Genomic DNA, 20,659 nt, shown 5'->3' on the forward strand with positions numbered 1-20,659 from the left:
ATCCCGCCCTTCTCCCAGCCAGTTTCAGGGCTGTGTACAACATTTTAAAAATACAGTTAAAAACATACAAAAAGTGTACATTAAAACAGAATTCAATTACTTCAATAATTAAAACAAATTGCATATTAAAATATCAAATACTTTAAAAAGATAAAAATGTTTAAAATACATTAAAACAATATAGCACTCCAGGCCATTCTTTAAAAGCTTTCTGGTTTGAAAACCTGTCTGAAGAGGAAGGTCTTTACCTGTTGGCGGAAGGCCATCAAGGAAGGGGCCATTCTGATCTCCCTGGGCAGGGAGTTCCAGAGTCTAGGGGCAGCCATGGGAAAGGCCCTCTCTTGTGTCCCCACCAATTGTGCTTGCATTGGGATTGGGACAGAGAGAAGGGCCTCCCCTGAGGTTCTCAGAGCCTGGGTCAGCTCCTACTGGAGGAGATAGCTCAAGCTAAAATTCTCAGTATCTTGCCTTCCACTGGCTGAAATCTAACTAACAAAGGAAGAGAGACAAAGTTTAGTTCCATTTGCAGTGACAGCAACCAACAAAGCTTTCACAAAGGTTGGCCTCCCTGCAACTCCTGCATCATGTCTACTGATGGCACACATTCTCTGCTTCTTTCCATGTATTTTTGTTTTTAATAGACCTGCTCTCTTTATCTTACCTCTGATGCAGGGTCTGTTTACGTGTAGATTTTCTGACTTGATACTGGACAAAACGAGGTATCAAATCTGGATTTAGTTTGATGTAAGCCCCACGATTACTTCCCTCTTCATAGTAATTTGAAGCAGAAAAAATAGTGACAACCTTATTTTTAAAAAGGAAATAATTCATTTTAATTAATGAGGATTTCAAACTGAATCTGCCCAGAACCTGGAAGAAATAGTTAAATTAACCTAGAAACATGCAAAAAGCTAATAAGGACTGTACAGTAGTCTTAAAAGACTGTAAATTTATATGTTCTGCTATACGTTCTTCAACACTTTCAATGCCTGGCCCTATGAAATCTGTGCAATGCCCATGGGGCTGTGTGTTTAATAGGGTACAATACAAAACAAAGATTCAGGGCCTGGGTACATCTTCTTCTTTTTTCCAGATTGTGATCCTGAAGGGCCATCTGATAAACATACAGTATCTATGCAGTTCAAGAAAAAATCAGCTATACACGTATGACTATGTCTACATATAGACCTATTCTCGCCATCAAGCCTGCTGCATGGAAGAGCTTCCACATACCGTCAGATGGTTCAAGTTAAAATAAGAAGGGAGCGGTGAAGACAGAGGAAATGTGAAAGCATGGCAGGCTGCAGTATAGATCTTTATTGTGACAGTTCTAGCAGTACTTGCCACCAAGGGAACTCTGAAAATTCTGGTGGATGTGTTGATCTATCTATCTTTTAAAAAATATCTAAAAGTTTTCATCTCTACCTAGAGCATGGAATTTTTTTGAAGCTAATGGATCTCTCACTTGAGACCTAAACATCCCCTCCCCCATTATTCTGGATTACAACAAAGATTGATCATGGCAAAAAATCAAGGGGAAAAACACACATTTTCCCTACAGTTCTTGTGGGAACTCAGATGGGGCAGGGAATCCTGAAGAGAGTGGCAGATGATGTTTCAGTCTATTCCTTGTTAATCAAAAAGTTCCAGGGTTTTGATGCTATGAGTGCTGGCTCCTCTACTGGTGGAAAATTACTTTGGAGAATGGCCAACTGAGAAAGTTATCAGTCCTACATAATCATTCTTTCCCCATTTACCTGAAACTAGGCACAGCACACTGAGTCATGTCTTTCCATATTTGTCACTGGGAAAAGAGGAACTGTGAATATGAAGCAAGAAAACACTACCTGTATGTGCTATTCCTAATTACAGTACATTTTGGTGCCAGATGCTACAGAATGACTTTCTAGATTATGAAAGTTACTGTATAGTTAAATGCATTTAAACTTTAAATCATTCATTACCTTTCCATTATGGCTGACCTCATAGCCTTCTTGTTTGCATTCATGAGACCTGATGAGCATTTTCAAATTGTAACGTTTTAGCAACCTGGCAGTAACATCTGGTCCAAAGTAGCAACCTCCTCCGCGGTATTTGTTTGGTGTACAGCCATTTTGATGTTTAGGATCACTCCAGAGAATATCTACTACCTTTGAACAGAAAATAAATGCTAGTGATGACTATCCATCACTGATAAAATAAATTGTACAACTAAAACTTGAAAGAAATACTGATGATCATTCTTCTTAGGTGTAGTTGGAAATATCTAGATTTTACTGTACTTGCAGCAATTAAACCTCAGGGACTGATTGGCTAAATTGGTGTGGTAGGATAGGATATTGGATGTTTGTCTTTGGGTCTGTGTGAAGGGGAAATTTTCTGTTCAGCTGGGATTCAGACCTCATGGTGCTAATCAGGCTGATATCTGGGAACTGGTTTCAGGAAATAGGAAAGTTAAAGGGCAGGGGATCTGGAGGTAGAATGGATGAAAGAATGATTAAAAGTAGGCACTGGACTGTGGAAACAAAAATCAATGGAATAATAAATAAGGGAAGCTTCTAGGCAGAGACAGTAAAAAGACTGTATTTTACACATGAACAAACACTCATCACATGTTCACAGTGGGAGGTAGGGGGTCATTCTCATCTGCTCTATGCCTGAAGGTTATGCACAAGTTAATCCCATCTTTGGTGGACAAGAGGACCTGTGTATCTACAGAATAGCCACACAGAGCTTGTCCAGAGCTTCAGTGCATGTGTGTTGCAATGCATGGAGGGAGCCATCTCATGAATACAAAATATGTGAATAGTAGAGTTCATAGTCCACCTTCCCTCTCAGCACGCAGTCTTTGAACATCCATATAGTTATTTGAACTAGCCAGCCAATTGTTCCGGGATCTAGCAAAATCACTTGATGTCCTTGTAATTAGTAGCATAACCATGTGACTTTAAACCCATATTTTAAATGTTCACAAAAATTATGTCTCAAATGTTTATATCTAAACAGCTTATATTCTGGGAGAGACTGGTTCCTGAAATATAACTTCAACATACCTGCTTCCACTCTTTTGCTGTTAATTCTGGAGATGTGTATGGTGTGGGAACACTGCAAGGCTTACAATATTGCACACCTAGAACTGGATGAGAAATACTTCTGTCACAGAGGTTGTCAAGATGCTCTCCCTTACTGTATTGTCTTCTGTCACCAGATGCTGATGTAGATCGCAGGGCTTCTTTACTCAAGATGTGAGAGCACTTCTTGACTTCTACTACATAGGAACAGGCTCCTGTAAGACTAGTTCTCTGTGAATCATTGATTGCTTCAGTATTTGACTTTGGTGGTCTAAGCACAGACTTCAGCTATAAAGATAAAACACTCAGTCAGCATCTTCAAGGCACATTTATGAGTGTGGATGACCACATATTATATAACACATAAAATTTCCTGTAAGAACCAGTGTGGTGTAGAGTTTTGAGTGTTGGCTATGACTCTCTCCTCAGGCATGGAAACCCACTGGGTGACCTTAGTCAAGACACACTCTTTCAGCCTCAGAGGAAGGCAAAAGTAAATCCCCTCTGAACAATCTTGCCAAGAAAATCCAATGACAGGTTTGTGTTAGGGTCACCATAAGTTGGAATTAATGTGAAGCCACACAGCAGCAACAACAGGAATTTTCATAATGTGAAAGTATGCAATAATAGTTCTAACTATTCTAACACAAGCAGATATAGGGTTTTGTGCAAAGGAATTTTGAACAAAAAACAAACCAGCACAGCCCTTGACATTAAAAAAAATTAAATGAGGAAAATAATATACTGGCAATTACAGTAATTGATTTTTTAATACCAGATTGAAGTGATCTTGGTTAATTGGGCATCAATTTTTTTTTAAAAAAAAAGTCTTTTAACACAATTATACTGTGACAACATCACAGCATTTCCCTTTAATTCACACACAGAAAGGAATACAGTACTTTCTCTAAAGTGATGTCCTCCATGACTTGTGTGAATTATTTTAACATAAAATCATTTTTAGCCTGTGTAATTTAATTGACAGCATCAATTGACTAAATGTCAGCTTTGATTAACGAATTAAAAAGCCTCAGATGGGGCTGTAGCCCCTTAAGATAAAATCCAGAGAAAGTCAAGTATGCATAATGTGATGCTGTAAAGTGTTTTTTTAAAAATCATCTGTGATTTGTTACCTTTGTTTCTTAAAATCTACAAAATGCTATGACATTTTCAAGATTTAATTCTCATTGATTTTGGATAGGAGAGTGCCTTGTGAGTGTGATATCATACCTTGTTTCTCTGAAATAGATTCAAGAAATTCAAATCAGTTGTGTCCGAGATTCCACCATGTAAGATAAGGACTTTGCTGTCAATTATAGTCGCAAGAGGAAGCCAGCTGTAGACATCTTGAAGAAGATGTAAAATTGTTTTGCCATGGCACTATTAAGGGTAAAATGTGATTAGATTTCATTCCCGAAATGTTCAAGATCATGACCTCACAGTAATAGGAACAATTATGAACATTTGCTAAATATATAAATATATTTCAATGATTCTAAGAAGTCAAGAAAACATTACAGTGTTATTGCAGATCTACATACAATATCCTAGATACAACTAAGAACAACAGCAGCAGCAACAACAACAAACACTTAGTTTACAATGTAACATCCTACATACGTCAACCTAGAAGTAAAACCCAATATTCTCAATGTGTTTTAGCTCCAGGGAAGTAGGTACAGAATTGTATCCTTAGTCATTTAAATTGAGACTACACAAGAAGTGACATGACAAACATAATGGCAAGTACCAAAAAGGAATTAAAATACTTACCTGGTACTTTTTCATAACTTCTTTTGTGAAACCATATCTGAAATAAGAATAATAAGAAGTTTTAATGAAAAAATATTTCAATAGTAATAGGCAGGTCCCACATCAGTTTCATTACACATAAGTAAGGGATTGTTCTTTCTTCCATGTTAGGTATCTATGACTGGCTTTAGTTCCAGCCCCTTAAGACACAGTCCTGAATAAAGTGTGCATAATTCCCACAGAATATGACATAAGTAAGAGATAGTTCTTTCTTCCACATTATGATTACATGTTTATGAATTGGTTATTGGTGGGGTGATCTGTCACTCTCATTGCCATTGGTCACTGTCAAATTCTCTATAAACATCAACAACAATCTTCAGACATCAGTACCATTTCCAAGTAAGTGGCTGAGTGCAAATTCAGTCAAAATGCCCCACAATAACCTGAGTTCTGTTTCCTAGTAAACTAAACCCCACTCAGCTAAGCAGGAAACGCATACATGCTATTGATCTAAAAGTCTAACTAGTGATAATTCCTGTTGCAGCAAAAGCCTGTTAAATGGGCATGCAACTAAAGAATAGACCATAAAGGTATAGGGCTTCAAGCCTTCATTATTTTATCTGAAATTAAGCCCTATTTAGATAAGTGGGGTGTACATAATATAATCTATGGGATTGTGCTACAAATGATTTATTTTCCAATATGGGTAAACACTGCAAACAAACTCCTGTAAGTTACTACTCTTCAGATCTAATTTTAGGCTCTGGGAAAGTAGCACATCAAGTTGTTCCTACTTACAGTATGAAATGTTTTATAAACAAAGGTGATACCTAAGATTCATGAGGTAATCCTCGTGGTTCCCTCTGTTCAAATGTAAATGGTTAGGATAGACAAGCAGAAATGCAAACAGGATCACAAGTATTTCTACAGAATTTTCCCCTCTGTCAACAAAATCACCATTAAAAATGTAGGGATTTTCTTCTGAAGGGAGGCCATTCTGTAGAAGAGAGCAAAAACAAGATTATCTGGTAGCACAACATTATATTAGCATCAGAATAGAGCTGAATGGTCAGCATTGCACTTTAAAGCTATGCAGAACCCCTTCTTCTACCTGCTGTCAATGCAACATAACAAAATGCACTTCTGTAGCAATGCCACTTAGCATTTATTACTGTACCTGTACATGTGTGCATCCATGTGTGCATGTGTGTGTGTGTTGTGTGCCTTCACATAATTTCAAATGTATGGCAACCCTAAAATGAACCTATCATAGCGTTTTCTTGAGGCTGACAAAGTGTGACTTTCCCAAGGTCACCCAATGATTTTCCATGGCTGAGTGGGGATGGAAAGCTGGTCTCCAGAGTCATAGTCCTACTCTCAAAGCACTACATCATGCTGGCTCTCACTGTTATCTTAGGAGGAGATTAAAAAAAAAACAGGAGAATCTCTGGACACCTTGCATGTGCAATAGGAAAATAAAATGTTTTTCCCCTTCCTGCAAAGTCAAGAAACATGTTTAATCCCATCAGTCTCTCATAACGTTGAGTTCTGTATTGCTTTGTTAAGAGGCAGACCCCGAAGACCTGTGTTTTAAAGAGTTTTATATTGTTTTAATTATGACCATTGTAATTGTTTTTAAGAATGCACTGTGGATTTTGATTGGTTTTCTGCTGTGGGCCACCTTAGGTCCCACTCTGGGAGGAAGCAACATACAAAAACAGTAACAATAAATATTTGCAGTGAAAAGACAACATATATATTTAATTCTTAAATATTAGTGTGTTTATATTATACAAATAAAATATATACTATATACTATTATATAATACTATATAATAGTTAAACATTAGTAATCACATTATGGAAAGATCCATTTTATGATCTATGTAGACAAAATCAGCTTAGATTTATCATCATTGGTGGTCTCATCCTACCACTACCACAAGGATCTGTTAGAGCCCTAGTTCTGGAGACAAGGGTTCGATCCCCCATTCAGCCATGAACCGACTGGCTGTCCTTGGGCAAGTCACATGCTCTCAGCCTCAGGGGAAGGCAATGGCAAACCTTCTCTGAACAAATCTTGCTACAAAAATCTTGCTACAAAAACCTCATGATTGCCTTAGGGTCGCCATAAGTTGGAAATGACTTGAAGGCACACAACAACAATAACAACAGTTCTTCATACAAACCTGGCTGTGTTTTGAGATCTCCTGGGGAGGCCTGTGCTCTGTCCCACTCCGCTCACATCTGGTGGGAACCCAGAAGAGGGTCTTCTCAGTGGCTGCTACCAAGTTGTGGGACTCCTTCCCCAGTGACACTATATTGGCACCTTCCTTGCTATCTTTTTATGGGCACAGGAAGACTATTTTGTTTTGGCAGGCCTTGGGAGACTGATTGTCCAAAAGGGAAAGGGCCTTGTATAACTTGTTGGATAACTCTATTTTCTGGGTTTTAAAAAAAATGGTTGATCATTTTTAATTTTCATACGACCTATTAGTATTTATTTTATCAGTATGAAGATGTGCCTGCTGGCTCCTTCTTCAGCCCCCGAATAATCAGAAGCTCTTCAGAAGTCACTTGAGGAACACTGAACTGGAGTGTGTTTCCAATAAACAAAAAAACTCTTGAATTCCGAGGCTCTCAAAAACACACAAGCTATGTTCACTTGCCTGGGAAAGCTTTTTTGCAACCGGAGCTTTTAAGGCAGCTTTACACTTGACATTTCATTTACATTTCAAATACAAAAATGGCATCTCCTTAAAAATATAACGCTGCTATGCTTGTCTCAGTTTGCTTTCCTTGAGCACTTCTCTAGTTATAACTAATGGGGGTGGGGAGAGGAAGGGAGAGATGAAATTATCATCTATGGCAGCAGGAAAAAAGAGGGGAAAATAGCTTCCCAATGGCTTGTGGAACTGAGAGTTGCTACTGTCTCATTAGAAAGCCTTCTGGGTATGTATTTAATTAGCTTCCTTTTGTCAATCTGGCTTTTAATTCCGCTCCAGGATGTCTATATGCATAGCATCAATTTAACACAGACTAATTTAGAAACTGGCAATTGAAAATAGCATGGGCTAGTGTTGGGTGGATTTTTTTTTCTGCCAGGAAAAATTATGGGAAATGGTATCATTTAACAATGAATGAAAGTGTCTCAAATTGTCTGCTTTAATTAAGCAAAGGTGTTATGCGTATGATAAGCAATTTAAAAACATTAAGGACATGTTATCTAGCCTAACAGGCTGCAGACAATGTTAGGGTCATCATTTAAGACTGTTAAATGGCTTCCCATCTCCTGTTCCTCCAAAGGGGATGTTGGCTTGTAATCAAAGCAATGTGTGGCACCTAAATCAAAGGCTACAAGCCACACTTGAATCTAAACCAGAGATTGTGAGCTTTAGCAGACAGTTCACCAATTATCACATGCTTACCTTGCACCAAAGACTCAGAGCACATTAATAATTTTATAGTGAAAGGGAGGGAGGGAGGGAAGGAGGACATATATTGAATACTGCCATTGGATATGCTGAGAAAAAAATTAAACAGTGAAAAGGGAAAACTACAACTACAGACTTTTACAAAGATGCCTTAATGTAGTTTGAAAGCATGAGAAGAAATCTAAGCACTACATCATGGATCAGTTTAAAATTTGGGTGGCTTGGCAAGTCTGGCAGCTGGTGGTTTCCAAGCCAATGGGACAGTGAATCTGCTCCAGGCTTAACTCTGAATTATAAAGAAGTTCTTCAAAGCTCTGAACCCTATCTCAAAATAGTTTCAGCACCTTGGATAGGTCTCTCAAGGTTTGATTGAAACCCAGCATGTTGAACCATGACCTTGGAGACCGGAGTTTGACTTGAAGGCACACAATAATAACATTATTATTATTATTATTATTATTATCTTCCCTTCACCCAGTAGTAGGACTCAGGGTGGCTTATAACATTAAAACAATACAATAAAAAGATAGAAAAATAATAGATTAAAATAATATTAAAATACTACAATAAAATAAAAAAGAAGATAAAAATATCTAAAATGCCAGTGCCACTGCTTGACAATGTGTGGATACGATAAATGTGGATATATTTCCCGGAAGGAGCATAATTCTCTGTCTATGGCATTCCATACTCCTCCCACCAGCCCTGGAGGCAGTTTCCCATATCTAGTTTGCCGCAATGGCGATTTATTGGCTGTGAGAAGAAAGGCATGAGGCCCATAGGCAGCACCTAGCTGCAGTTCTGGAGATGGGAAGAGAAAGTGGAGGTCCCATTTCTGGATAAGAAAGGGAAATTTTCTTTAATTTTTTTCCCCCATACATAAATTCCCAGAATGTGAAAAATAATTAAGAGAAGTACAAAAACTCTTATAATCCTACCCAGCAGGGAGAGAAGTTTAGAATGTATTTTTCCCCTTTTATACATGAAAACAAAGTAAGTTAAATTTCCATCCCTAGTTCAAAATTATTTTACCTTAAATGAAATGCTAAGTTTTCATGTGAACAAAAAGGATGAGGAGACAAGTGATATCATTCTGTTTCATAATGAGCTTCAGTAGTATGAATAAACAATGAAAGGTTATCAGATCTCTCAGTGCTTCAAGAAACAAGAACAGAGGATGACGCCATGACTGGGGAAAACATTTCTCTCTCATAAAACATTGTATTTTATGTATAACAATTACATTTTATCCTTTTATCTCTTTGGCTATTTATAGTTGTAGTACAATCCAAAGTTTTTATAATTAGAGTTTAATAATGGTTTTTGTGACTTGATTGTTATTGTATTTGCTGGTCAATGACCAAATAAACTTTTACACACTTTCTCTCTTCATAAAGAACAACTTAAATTATAATACAAATTTATTTCAGAAAATAATTGAACACTGAACAGTTGGTGGAAGTCACAAGTTAATAGAGGTACATACTGGAAAACTTAGACACACAGACAGAATCTTCCATTTTGTTGTCTCATAGTTTTGTTTTTTTAAAAAAAATAGAAGTTCTGAAATGAAGACAAAAAATCACAAGGTTTGTCCTTGCACAAACAAGGGATACCAGAGAGCAAAAGCCCAAGTGCTGTCAATGATATATTAGGGAATGAAGGGCTCTACATGCTTCAGGCTAGACCTCTTTGTCAGGTGCCTCTGAGGGCCTCTATTGATCTTCCATATTTTATAATTTCTTTGGGTCTATGAATTTTAGATGGCACACCAGCAAAGAGCTTTACTGCATCAAGAGACATTATTTTATACATCTCTTTTTCCTTCAGCAACTTCCCCTGATAAATAGTTGATAGCACTCGGGGCTTTGGGTCTTCCCGCTCCTATTCTGTGGGAAACAACCCAAACCATTTCAGGTTTTACCTTATGTCTGTATACTTTTAGAAAACTCATTTTGTTTCTCCCAATTTCTTTTCAATGGTGTCCTCCATTTATCATTCACTTATAGCTAAGGATGGAAAGATGGCCATAGTCCAAAAATTGACACCACAGAGTGATCATGATCTGTGTACAGGCTAACAAATTCATCTTTGCTAAGACACCTCCCTAAGAGCCCCAGGCATCCCACATTTACTTACTTTGTAGAAAATCAGCAAAAGGTCATCCAGTTTCCCGTGCAGATCACCTAGGAAGAACACAGTTTTCCATAACCAACACACCAAGTAAGTAAACTGACAGTACAGTCTTACATATGTCAACCCAGAAATAAGTCTCACTTGGTGACACATAGACCCAGATAAATCATTGCCAGATAAACAACACCATATGGTGTCTTCCCATCCCCAGCTGCTGTTTTCCACCATTACCATGCTCTAGAGTTAATAGACAAACTTACACTGTAGTGTTATAATTGTTATAGTTCTGCTGGCAGTGCTACTCAGTTGTATTTTTAGGGTGACCAAATCAACTCACCTGGGAGATCATTTTTCAATCTTACCTAATGTTTATATCTTCTCCAGTTCTCATTTTTCAACATTAAAAATATACATTTTGTGTAGGCATGCAGATATATATTACAATCAAATAACAGCAGCAGGAACTGGGCTGTTGCAGCCACATAAAAGTGCAAGGGGAGTAATGGAAGCAATGGAGGTATTAATGAGAGCATAGTGGGACAATGCATTATCAGAAGATGCCAGCCACAGATGCTGGTGAAACTTCAGGAATAAACTCTTCCAGAACATGGCCATATAGCCTGAAAACCCCACAAAAACTGTGGATTCTGCCATGAAAGCCTTTGACTTCACACGGGGAAAGAGGCTTTGTAATATTCAAAATTTGCACATTCAACTTTCATTTTGATCCCTATGATCTGATACTACTTCAACTGCTACTGCTCCATCTTAAGGAATACTGGGGTTTAATCTGCACTGCAGAAATAATGTAGTTTGACACCACTTTAACTGCCATGGCTCAATGCTATGGGATTCTGGCATTTGATGTTTGTTTTAGTCCCAGAGCTCTCTGACAGAGAAGCTAAATAGCTCACAAAAGCTGAGCCAGAAATCATTCATTTCAACAGGGTTCACTATTATCTGTGGTTTCATGTATCCACAGTAAGTCTGGGAACATAGTCCCCGATATATGCTTATCCCCATCTTCACTACACCAAAGAGTCATCGCAGAACTAAGACAAAAACTCTCTCTGAGTGACTATTTAAATGCACATCTCAATGAGAGAGTTGAAAAGAGTTTTCAGGAAGTGAGATACAGCTGGTTTAGAGGTAATCAACATTTTGGCCTGAACTTCAGTAAAAATGGCACTTTCATCTGTCACTAATCACATGGCTGGCTGCAAAAACCATTATTTTCTTGAAGAACAGGTTGCAATCTCTCTTAGATGCTCTTCCAATTGTGCAAATGAGGAAACCAATTGAAGGATTATATATACTTTGATTTGAAAAGACATCTGAGAGTAACTGTAATGCCATCTAACATGGGGCAGGAAATCTCTCTTTCAATTGTGCAAATGAGGGTAGCAGTTGAAGGATACACATACATTAATTTGAAAACACATGCAATTCAGTCAGTTCTGGTGAGTGTCTCTGAGAACTTTCAAATCAAGGGATTCATAGTTTTTGGAAGTTATCATGATGTTTTGTACGCATAGCCATCACTCACTTACCAGAACTGACTGAGCTGCATAAAAGTATAAATGCAAGATCCTTATTCACTACTGTACTGAATCTTAAAGCAGCTTATATTAAAATGTGGTATCACCCTAGACCTGCAGCAATACAATTAATTCCATTTTCTAGCTGGTTCATTGATTTGCAGATATAGCACTAAACATCAGAGTTACTAATGCAATATTTATTCTGCCATGCTGGCCAACCTCCTCCAGGAAACCCAGAAGTATCACCCTCTCATCCATAATTTATAACAGTGAAATCAAGGGCAGTTCAGCCGAAGGCCCTGGTATTGTTACAATCTCCACTGCAGGTAGAAAGGAATGCTTATATCTTTATCTGACTAGATAGAAGGAGGAGGAACAGGTAGACCCCGGGCACAAAAATCGGGCTGCAAGAGATCTCTAAATCTCAGTCAATGTGTTTTCAACAGTGGCACAGGAGAGATTCTGCACTTTAATGTTTGGTTCCTGCTGCCCACAGCTTATCTCTACTCCAAATCTATACATCCTTCTGTTATGATCTATTGTTTATTTAAGAACATTTCATACTACTTTTCATTTTTTTAAAAATCCTAAATGCCACAGCAACAGACAAAATAATATTCCTCCCTCCTTCAGAACAAACTGGAATTTTAAATTTAAAGCTTGGAATAAAGTACTTACAAATAACTAGTTATTTGGAATTAGTCTCTCCCCCCCCCCCCCCCCCACCCCAGTAACAACATTGAATGTACATTACAATTATAACTTAATGAGATGGTTCACCCCCTTGTAGTATAACAATAACTTTTGCTTACTTCTATGGTTAAAGGTACCGGTATTTGGCTTCACTAAATGGCAGAGGAGGAACATTGTTCAAGTGCTGGCTGGTGTGGTTTGCAAAGCTGCCTTAAGCTTTGTTGTCAGAGCAGTATGATTTACAATATAGCTTATAGCATTCAGATTTCTAATATGAAACTATAGTTACTTTATAATTAAATAATCAGTTACTTTTGAGGAATGGGAAAGCAAAGTGTTCCTTTGCATTTGGCTTAGAATGATAACGGTAATCAATTATTTTAAAAGTAAACTGTCAAGCTCTGAAACAAACATTTCATAACCTTTATAACAAAGGCAGCCCATCATCCAAATTTGTGCATCGGCACTGGTATTTTGCATGTTGAATTGCATTTCATAAATTTAAAAAAAACCCTGAAAACGGCACTAACTTGCCACTGATATATTAATTCTTATTATGGAGGGATATTTTTAATGGCCTCAGAACAAGTATAATTCAACACCAGTTTCTACCACCATGATCACATTCAGGAAGCATTTGTTTGTACTTGGGGGAAGGCTAGAGGTGAAAGAAATTATTTACCACACAAAGTAGCATTTTACAGATGGAAAGGCAGCTCTTTTCTTAAAAATTTGCCTGGTTTAATCACTGATTCACTGAGTAAATCAGACAGAAAAGAAGTGGGAGGAAGCATTTGGCATACTTAAAATATTTGCCAGCAGATGACTCATCAGTCTTTTTTTTAAAGTTAAAAAATAATAATTATAATAAAGGAAAGACAGGAAGGATGGGATGGAATGGGGAGAGATGCTAACATTTCAAAGGCATCAGCTACCATAAAAAATACTATTTTGCAAATTCAAAATTCAAACTAGATGTCACTTTGATGCCATGTCTCTCTTATAAAGGGCACTCATAACTTACCACAGATAGTGATTTCCTTGGCATAAGAGGTTGACAGATGAGTGATGTTTGGCATCTGCTGAAGGACCTTTCTGGTCTCATGCAACAGTTGGAGCACATATCGAGCATGAAGATGCTGTATAGAAACAGGCATGGAGACAGAAACAAGAGATTATAGGCTGCCTTTGGCAAAAAATCCCTAAAGAAGCTTCCTCTATCTTGCCACCTTCCAAGGTATGTCATATTTCTATCATGGTACTGGACATTTGGATGGTGGAGATGTAGTTCAACATATCTTGGGCTGGGATGGATAAGGCTGGTTTAACTCATATGACAGGGATGCAGGAATCTGCAGCTGGCTGATATAGCTGGATTGCAGATTCCATCATTCTTCACCATCAGTTATGATGGCTAGGGCTAACGGAATATGCTGGAAAGTTATATGCACCCCACTTCTGACCATTTTGCAGTCATCCCACACAAGTGAGCCAGTATCAATATCCTGTATTTTAAGCATCTGAATGTTTAAAATAATGTTTTTATGAACTTTAAATATATACAAACAGGAGACTTTAATGATTTTAAATTTTTTTATTAAAATTAAAATCCTGCTAAGATTAAAATCTATAGATTAACAAACAAAATGGTTCAGAATACCTAAATAAGGAGCAGAATACAAACGGGATACTAGCAAGTACCAGTAAAATCAAGATGTGATTATTAAAACTATTTCTTTCTCATACATCTTACGGATATTACATCATCTGATTTTGAAAAATGGTTGTGGAGTTTCTAATAATGTTTCCATGAAGTCTTCGAGTATATAACATCTTTCTAAATATCTTGGTGGGATTCTGGTGGTCCTCTCAATACAAACCAAGACTCCTTTATTGAGAAATGGCACCCATTTATTGATATTTTTTTTAAATGCAGGTAAGTACTTGAGAGACTTTAATGATCTTATATTAATTTCAAAGAGACCAACATTTAAAAGAGAAGAAACATGCCATATTATTGCAATCCATTAGAAATGCAGAGTTTTCTTCATATAAAAATATTGATACCATAGGGAAAATTGTGTAATTTTTACTATAATGTGTATGAGTGTATGTATTTTCAAGGATCCATCTTTTCTTTTGACTTGGTGAACAGAATAGATATATCTTCTACTAACAGTTACATTTATGAAGATCATAATCTATTTTTTAAAATGTAGCATAGAAAGATTAAGCAATATTAGAAGTTACATTCTTTCCTGATACTACATGAAGCTTTGGTTAAGTCCTTGGCGAAATCTTCTTCCAAAGAGTTGAAAAAGTATTTACTTTTCTCCAAAGAGTGATGATGGGGCCTAGCCATTATAAAATGGCATTTTTTGTAGAGTGAAAGCAAATTGTCCTATGCATAGAGTGCATGTATATAGTTTATTGAGAAAATGATGTCTTTTCTTTCTTCTTAAACATATTATAAATATTTTTTAAAAATAAAAGCCAAATAATTCATTTCTTTGAAGATGTTAATTACAATTCTTTCCCCCATAACACACTCTTTCAATTTCTATACTCTTCTTTCTTAATCACATTTATCATGTCCTTATGATTACATGGACAATTTATAGATATATGTAAATATAAAATATAGTACTGTTAATTTAATAGTCAGAACTCACCTGACGATGCTTGAAAGCCTGAAGCAGCACATGAGTGTCAGCAACAGTGAGGGGAAAACACAGGCGAGGACCATAGTAAGAGGTGGGCACCTCTATAGTCCTCTCATACTCTGTCATGGCAGGATCTGAGCCTGCCGTGCTGTAATTGCCCATAATGGAGACAAAGTGAGAGCTGATTTCTATAAAAGAAGCAGAAAAGCAAGTTATAAACACTTTGGCTGCTACTACACTGCAGAATTAATGCAGTTTGACATCTCTTTAACTGTCATGACTCCATCCTGTGAAATCCTGGGCTTTGTAGTTTGTTATGGTTCTGGAGCTTTCAGACAAAGAAAGCTAAATATTTCCCAAAACAGCAGAACCCAGAATTCCATTGCATTGAGACATGGCAGTCAAAGTGGTGTCAAACTGCATTAATCCTGCAGTGTGGATGCAGTTTAGTTGACAACTAAATTTTCAGCGCACAATAATTTGGTCCTAAACTTTCCACCATGGGAGGACTACCTGAAAAGAATTTCACTTAGCACAATCCAGCAAGTAAATGGGTAGTAAGTGAGCTTCATCTATTCTCATTTCTTTTTTACTCATCAGTGCTCTAGAAATTGCCCATTTCACTAACAAACAGCTCTTTACATTAAAAAGTTATTCCTAATGTTTAGTTTGAATCTCTTTTCTTATAACTTCCTCTCCTCCTTATATCTAATCTTTCCTACTAACATTTCCCCTTTCTTCTTATTCACCTTCCATTCATTTTCTAACCCCTCCTATCCTTTCCCTCCTCTTATCCTTTTTACCATCTTTCTAATTTCTTCCCCCCCCTCCCTCCTTCCCTCCCTCTCCTCTCACCTTCTTTCCATCTCCCTACTAAAGCAGAACTTGATCTTTGTACTTGATCTAGATACAGTCACCCCATGCCAAATGCGGGCTCCCCTTCCATGGCTTTTAGCCACATGCACGTGCCACATTGTTTTTAATGGGTGTGAGCATACGCAGTTTTCCCCTTATGTGATGGGGGGGGGGGTCCGGAATGGATCTCCCACGTAAGAGAAGGAAGGACTGTAGAACATTTATAATAATAATAATAATAATAATAATAATAATAATAATAATTTTATTTCTATTTCCCACCTCTCCCAATGGATTGAAGCGGGATTACAAGCATAAAACCACAATAACATCTAGATTACAATAAAATATCATCATTTAAAAATACAATTCAGGACAATAAAAACATCATCTAACATGCAGTATGATTAGGCAGCCTAGAATTGCATTAGCTGTTTTTTGTCACTGTAAAAACATGAATATTGGATTCATATTTAATTTATGGTGTTTCAAAGGAGATTATCGCAAGAAGCTTCCCTCCTGGTGGTGTTGTGGCTTTTTAAACATAGAAAGAACAACAATTCTTTTCACATTATCAAGCAATTGCAAACTGATAACAGGTTGGCAATGTATTTTATTGCACTACAATTCTGTTTATTGGTCAGTTATCCAAGATTAAGTAAGTAAGTAGTCTTGCCTTCATTGGGAATGGGGTGTGTGCAGTTAAATCCCCCTTCTCCTGCCTCCTCATGAGCAAGAAGTCTTCCTTTCATTGGGAATGTACATTGTTCCTTTCACTGGGAATGGACAATGTACAGTGAAACCAGTTTAAATCCCCATTCTCATGCATCCTCGTGAGTAAGAAGTCTTGGTCTGGTCTCAATTCTCCACTACGAGGCACATAGTATCCTTAGTCTGCCCAGTATTAAGTATTAAATCCAGTGTTAACATTAAGATATAAGTCAGAAAAATCTCAGAAGTGCCTTGGGACTGTCTTTTTTCCCATTCCCACCTTTAAAAAAAAAAAATCAGGAATCTTACTAAAATTGCCACAGCCTTCACCTACTTTCTAGATCTTTTTATAAACCTCAGGAATCTTAGCAGCAATGAGTGCCTCAAGGAACACTCTCTTGTTTTTCAGCCTTTTTAAAAATTCCTTTTTGCTTATAAAGTTCCTTATTATGAATTTTGACTTAAATTCACCACTGCAATGTGGGAGACAACTAAGAACACTTTGTCAAATTTTGAGCCAACTAACCCAATCTCTCAATGAGTCATAGCTTCCACAAAAACAGAGGCATCCTCTTTTATTATTACTTTGTGGGGAGGAGGATGTCATGCAGCCGGGGAGCAGACTGCACCCACCCGCTCTTTGATTTTCAGTCTTAGGAAATACACTGGTATTTCAGCATGTAGTTCCTTGAATGGCTATAAATGCATGCACAGGAAATTCTATTTGCAGACACATAACTGTATAGCTGTATAGTGGTTTCTGTAGACAAAATGCACACCTGCAATCATTTGGGAAAAAATTATTAAACCAGTCTATCAAATATAATATCTCAGCCTCACCTGGATTGGACTCATTTGCTTGAGTAAAATGGTCCAGCATGAATGTGAAGAAGTTGGACAGCTGAATAACAAAACATATCTTTTAGTTGAAAAATTGAAATGCTTCTAATTTCTTGCATATCCCCCATTTGTAATGCCTTTTGAATTGTGCCACTGTAACGCTGGGCAAAATTCTTGCTGAAAGTGCCCATTTAGAAGAAGATGAAGATTTCCCTTCCATACACAGGCTATTCTGTGCAAGTGCTGAAGCACTTACTTCTTCATAAAACAGAAAGGTGAAAAGTTACTGCTTGCATAGACACTATTTCACTAATAAGTAGGATAAAGCATATGTAATGACACAAAATTAATCGAATTTACTACATAAAAAGGCCTTCAAACACAAAATGGAATCAAGCTGAAGTCCCATTCCAAAAGCCTGATGCAATGTAAAATAAGTAAATGCCCCTTTTCAAGTTCAGACTAACACCTGGAATGAATTCACTATTCTATCAACATGGAAGCCACCAGCTGCCATTGGGTGGAGTGAGATGGTTGTATTGGACAACAGGTTTGGGGTGACATGGAAGGGAATCAAACTGGCGTTTATCTGTTATTATTGCATTTCTAAAGCAAGGGAGAGGGAGAGGTGCTAATGAGATTTTCAGTGTCAGTTGTCATCCGGGAATGTAGCTATAGGTGGGGGCAAAAATGAAAGTTTTGCTGCCCCAAATAAGAATTCTGCCCCCCCCCCATATTTTTCTTTATTCCTCAAATTTCTAGCATTGTTGTAACTTAAAACTTCAATTGAGTTTTTAGAAATATAGTTTAAGCATCCAAAGCAAGGGGGGGAGGCAGGCAAACGGCCTTTACAGACCGACTTGAAAGGCTGGCATGGGGGCAGAGTTAGAGCATAGCGGCCTCATGACGCATGCCTGACTCCACCCACCCCAGGGCGCCCTGATGCCATGCGCCACTCCACATAGTGCACGGTGTCATGTTGCACCTCTGGTGCTGCGCCCAGATAACGCAGCGCTAAAAGAGTGCCATATAGCTGCAGCTATGGTGCCCTTTCAAGAATGCAAAAAGAAGCTGCTTTTTTGGAGCTTCTTTTGGTGCCCTAGAAAGGCTGGATCGGGGCCACGGCATGAGGTTGCCATGGCCCTGATCTGGCTAGGAATGAGAACACAGCAAATATAAGAGTTCTAGGTGCAAGTGATTTTCAGTGTCTTACTTTCTGCAATGCTAGAATTTTGGGTCGTTATTGTTGTTGCGTACCTTCAAGTCATTTCCAAACTACCATGGGGTTTTCTTGGCAAGATTTGTTCACAGTTGGTTTGCCTTTGCCTTCCTCTGAGGCTGAGAAAATGTGACCTCTCTAAGGTCACCCAATGAGTTTTCATGGCTGAGCATGGTTTTGAACCCTGGTCTCCTGAGTTCAATATTTACACTACTACGCCACACAAAAATTTAATGGGGGCAGAATTCTTTCCTGGGAGGACAAAACCTCATTTTGATGTAGTGACTATGCACCTTGACTCAGGTAGGAAGGGGCACTGTTTTTCGGCTCTCAGGAAGACATCTTAGACCAGCTTTATATACACTAAAATTTAAGATTAAATTTTAAATATCATCCATGAAAGAGAAAACAAACATACAAACTACATTATGCATGAAGAATATCATTCGTAAACTCAGCTTATTCAGATTTGCTGGTGGTTTGTGTCAAAGAAATTTCACAGAAGTCATACCTGTAGCTGTGCTTGTTCTTCTGCATATTCAATTGACTGAAAGATGCTAAGGGCATATTGCCGCTTCAGCTCCATTCGAGCCATGTATGACCGATACCACCTTTGGATGAGGACAGCTGCTTTGATGGCTGACAAAACATACAGTGGCCGGAAAGAAAAAAGTTATTATTTACAACTCATTGTGCAGATTTTAGGATTCTGTTGGAGCTTGTATATATGTTGTACATTTTTCAAACTACCTATACAGTATTTACACAAAGCCTGTATTTTCAGACAATCTGAGAAGGTAATCATGGCTTGCTCACTTATTGTAGGGCAATACTACATCTAAAGGTCCAAAGAACCTGGCTTTCAGTGTATTGTGTATGTAAACTGGGTCATGTGGACTGTTGCCTCATGCTTTTGAAAGATGAAATACACCCCACCGAGATTGGTATATTTGATTTTTATGTGATTTTTCAAGACAGCACACATAAACTCTGTTAGGAGAAAAATCAGTCACAGACCAAATGTCTTGGAAATTTTGCACTGTTACCACATTAGTCCTGTTTTATTCAGGCCTTGATTTTCAGTAAAATCCACAACTGGGAAAGAACAAGATTAGGAAGGGACTGTTATCTTTGTTGTTGTTGTATGATTTCAAGTTGTTTCTGACCTATGGTCACCCAAAGGTGAACCTCTCACGTGGTTTTCTTGGCAATATTAGTTCTGAGAGGTTTTCCCTTTGCTTTCCTCTGAGGCTGAAAAAGTGTTACCCAGTGAGTTTTCATAGCTGAGTGGGGATTCAAACCCTGGTCTCCAGAGACATAGTCCAACACTCAAACCACTACACCATGCTGACTCTCACTGTTATCTTAGGAGAAGATAAAGTACGGGAGAATCTCTCGACTCCTCCTTGCATGAGCAATAGAAAGATAAAATGTTTTTTCCCTTCCTGTCAAGTCAAGAAACATGTTTAATTTCACCAGTCTCTCATAAAGTTAAATAATAATAATAAATCGTTATTTCTAGCCCGCCTTTCCTGAGATCCAGGCGGGTTACACATCATAGAACAACAAACGTAAATATCAACAATACAATATAAAACAAAATCAGAGATTAAAACAAGGAATTAAAAACACAGATAAAAACCTTACAAAAACTAGGCAAAGTGCAGGTGCAAAAGTGGGGGGAGAAAGAAGGAGAGAAGAAGAAAAGGCGATTACAAACTGGGGGAAAGCTTGTTCGAAG

At 37.7% G+C, this 20,659-nt stretch overlaps 1 protein-coding gene across 1 annotated transcript in view; it reads right to left on the reverse strand.

Moving 5' to 3' along the window:
* The window catches only part of PPEF1 (protein phosphatase with EF-hand domain 1), a 42,444-nt gene that overhangs the window by 6,931 nt on the left and 14,854 nt on the right, over positions 1-20,659 (reverse strand). The window contains exons 3-13 of the mRNA XM_042458398.1: positions 19,430-19,557; positions 17,700-17,760; positions 15,303-15,481; positions 13,655-13,769; positions 10,400-10,446; positions 5,657-5,823; positions 4,845-4,881; positions 4,302-4,451; positions 3,054-3,359; positions 1,965-2,150; positions 662-804 (exon numbers count right to left, since the gene is read on the reverse strand). Coding sequence (XP_042314332.1) covers positions 662-804; positions 1,965-2,150; positions 3,054-3,359; positions 4,302-4,451; positions 4,845-4,881; positions 5,657-5,823; positions 10,400-10,446; positions 13,655-13,769; positions 15,303-15,481; positions 17,700-17,760; positions 19,430-19,557 — 1,519 coding nt within the window. The remainder of the gene's footprint in view (positions 1-661; positions 805-1,964; positions 2,151-3,053; positions 3,360-4,301; positions 4,452-4,844; positions 4,882-5,656; positions 5,824-10,399; positions 10,447-13,654; positions 13,770-15,302; positions 15,482-17,699; positions 17,761-19,429; positions 19,558-20,659) is intronic.

Source organism: Sceloporus undulatus, chromosome 3, assembly GCF_019175285.1.
Source record: "Sceloporus undulatus isolate JIND9_A2432 ecotype Alabama chromosome 3, SceUnd_v1.1, whole genome shotgun sequence".
NCBI lineage: Eukaryota > Metazoa > Chordata > Lepidosauria > Squamata > Phrynosomatidae > Sceloporus > Sceloporus undulatus.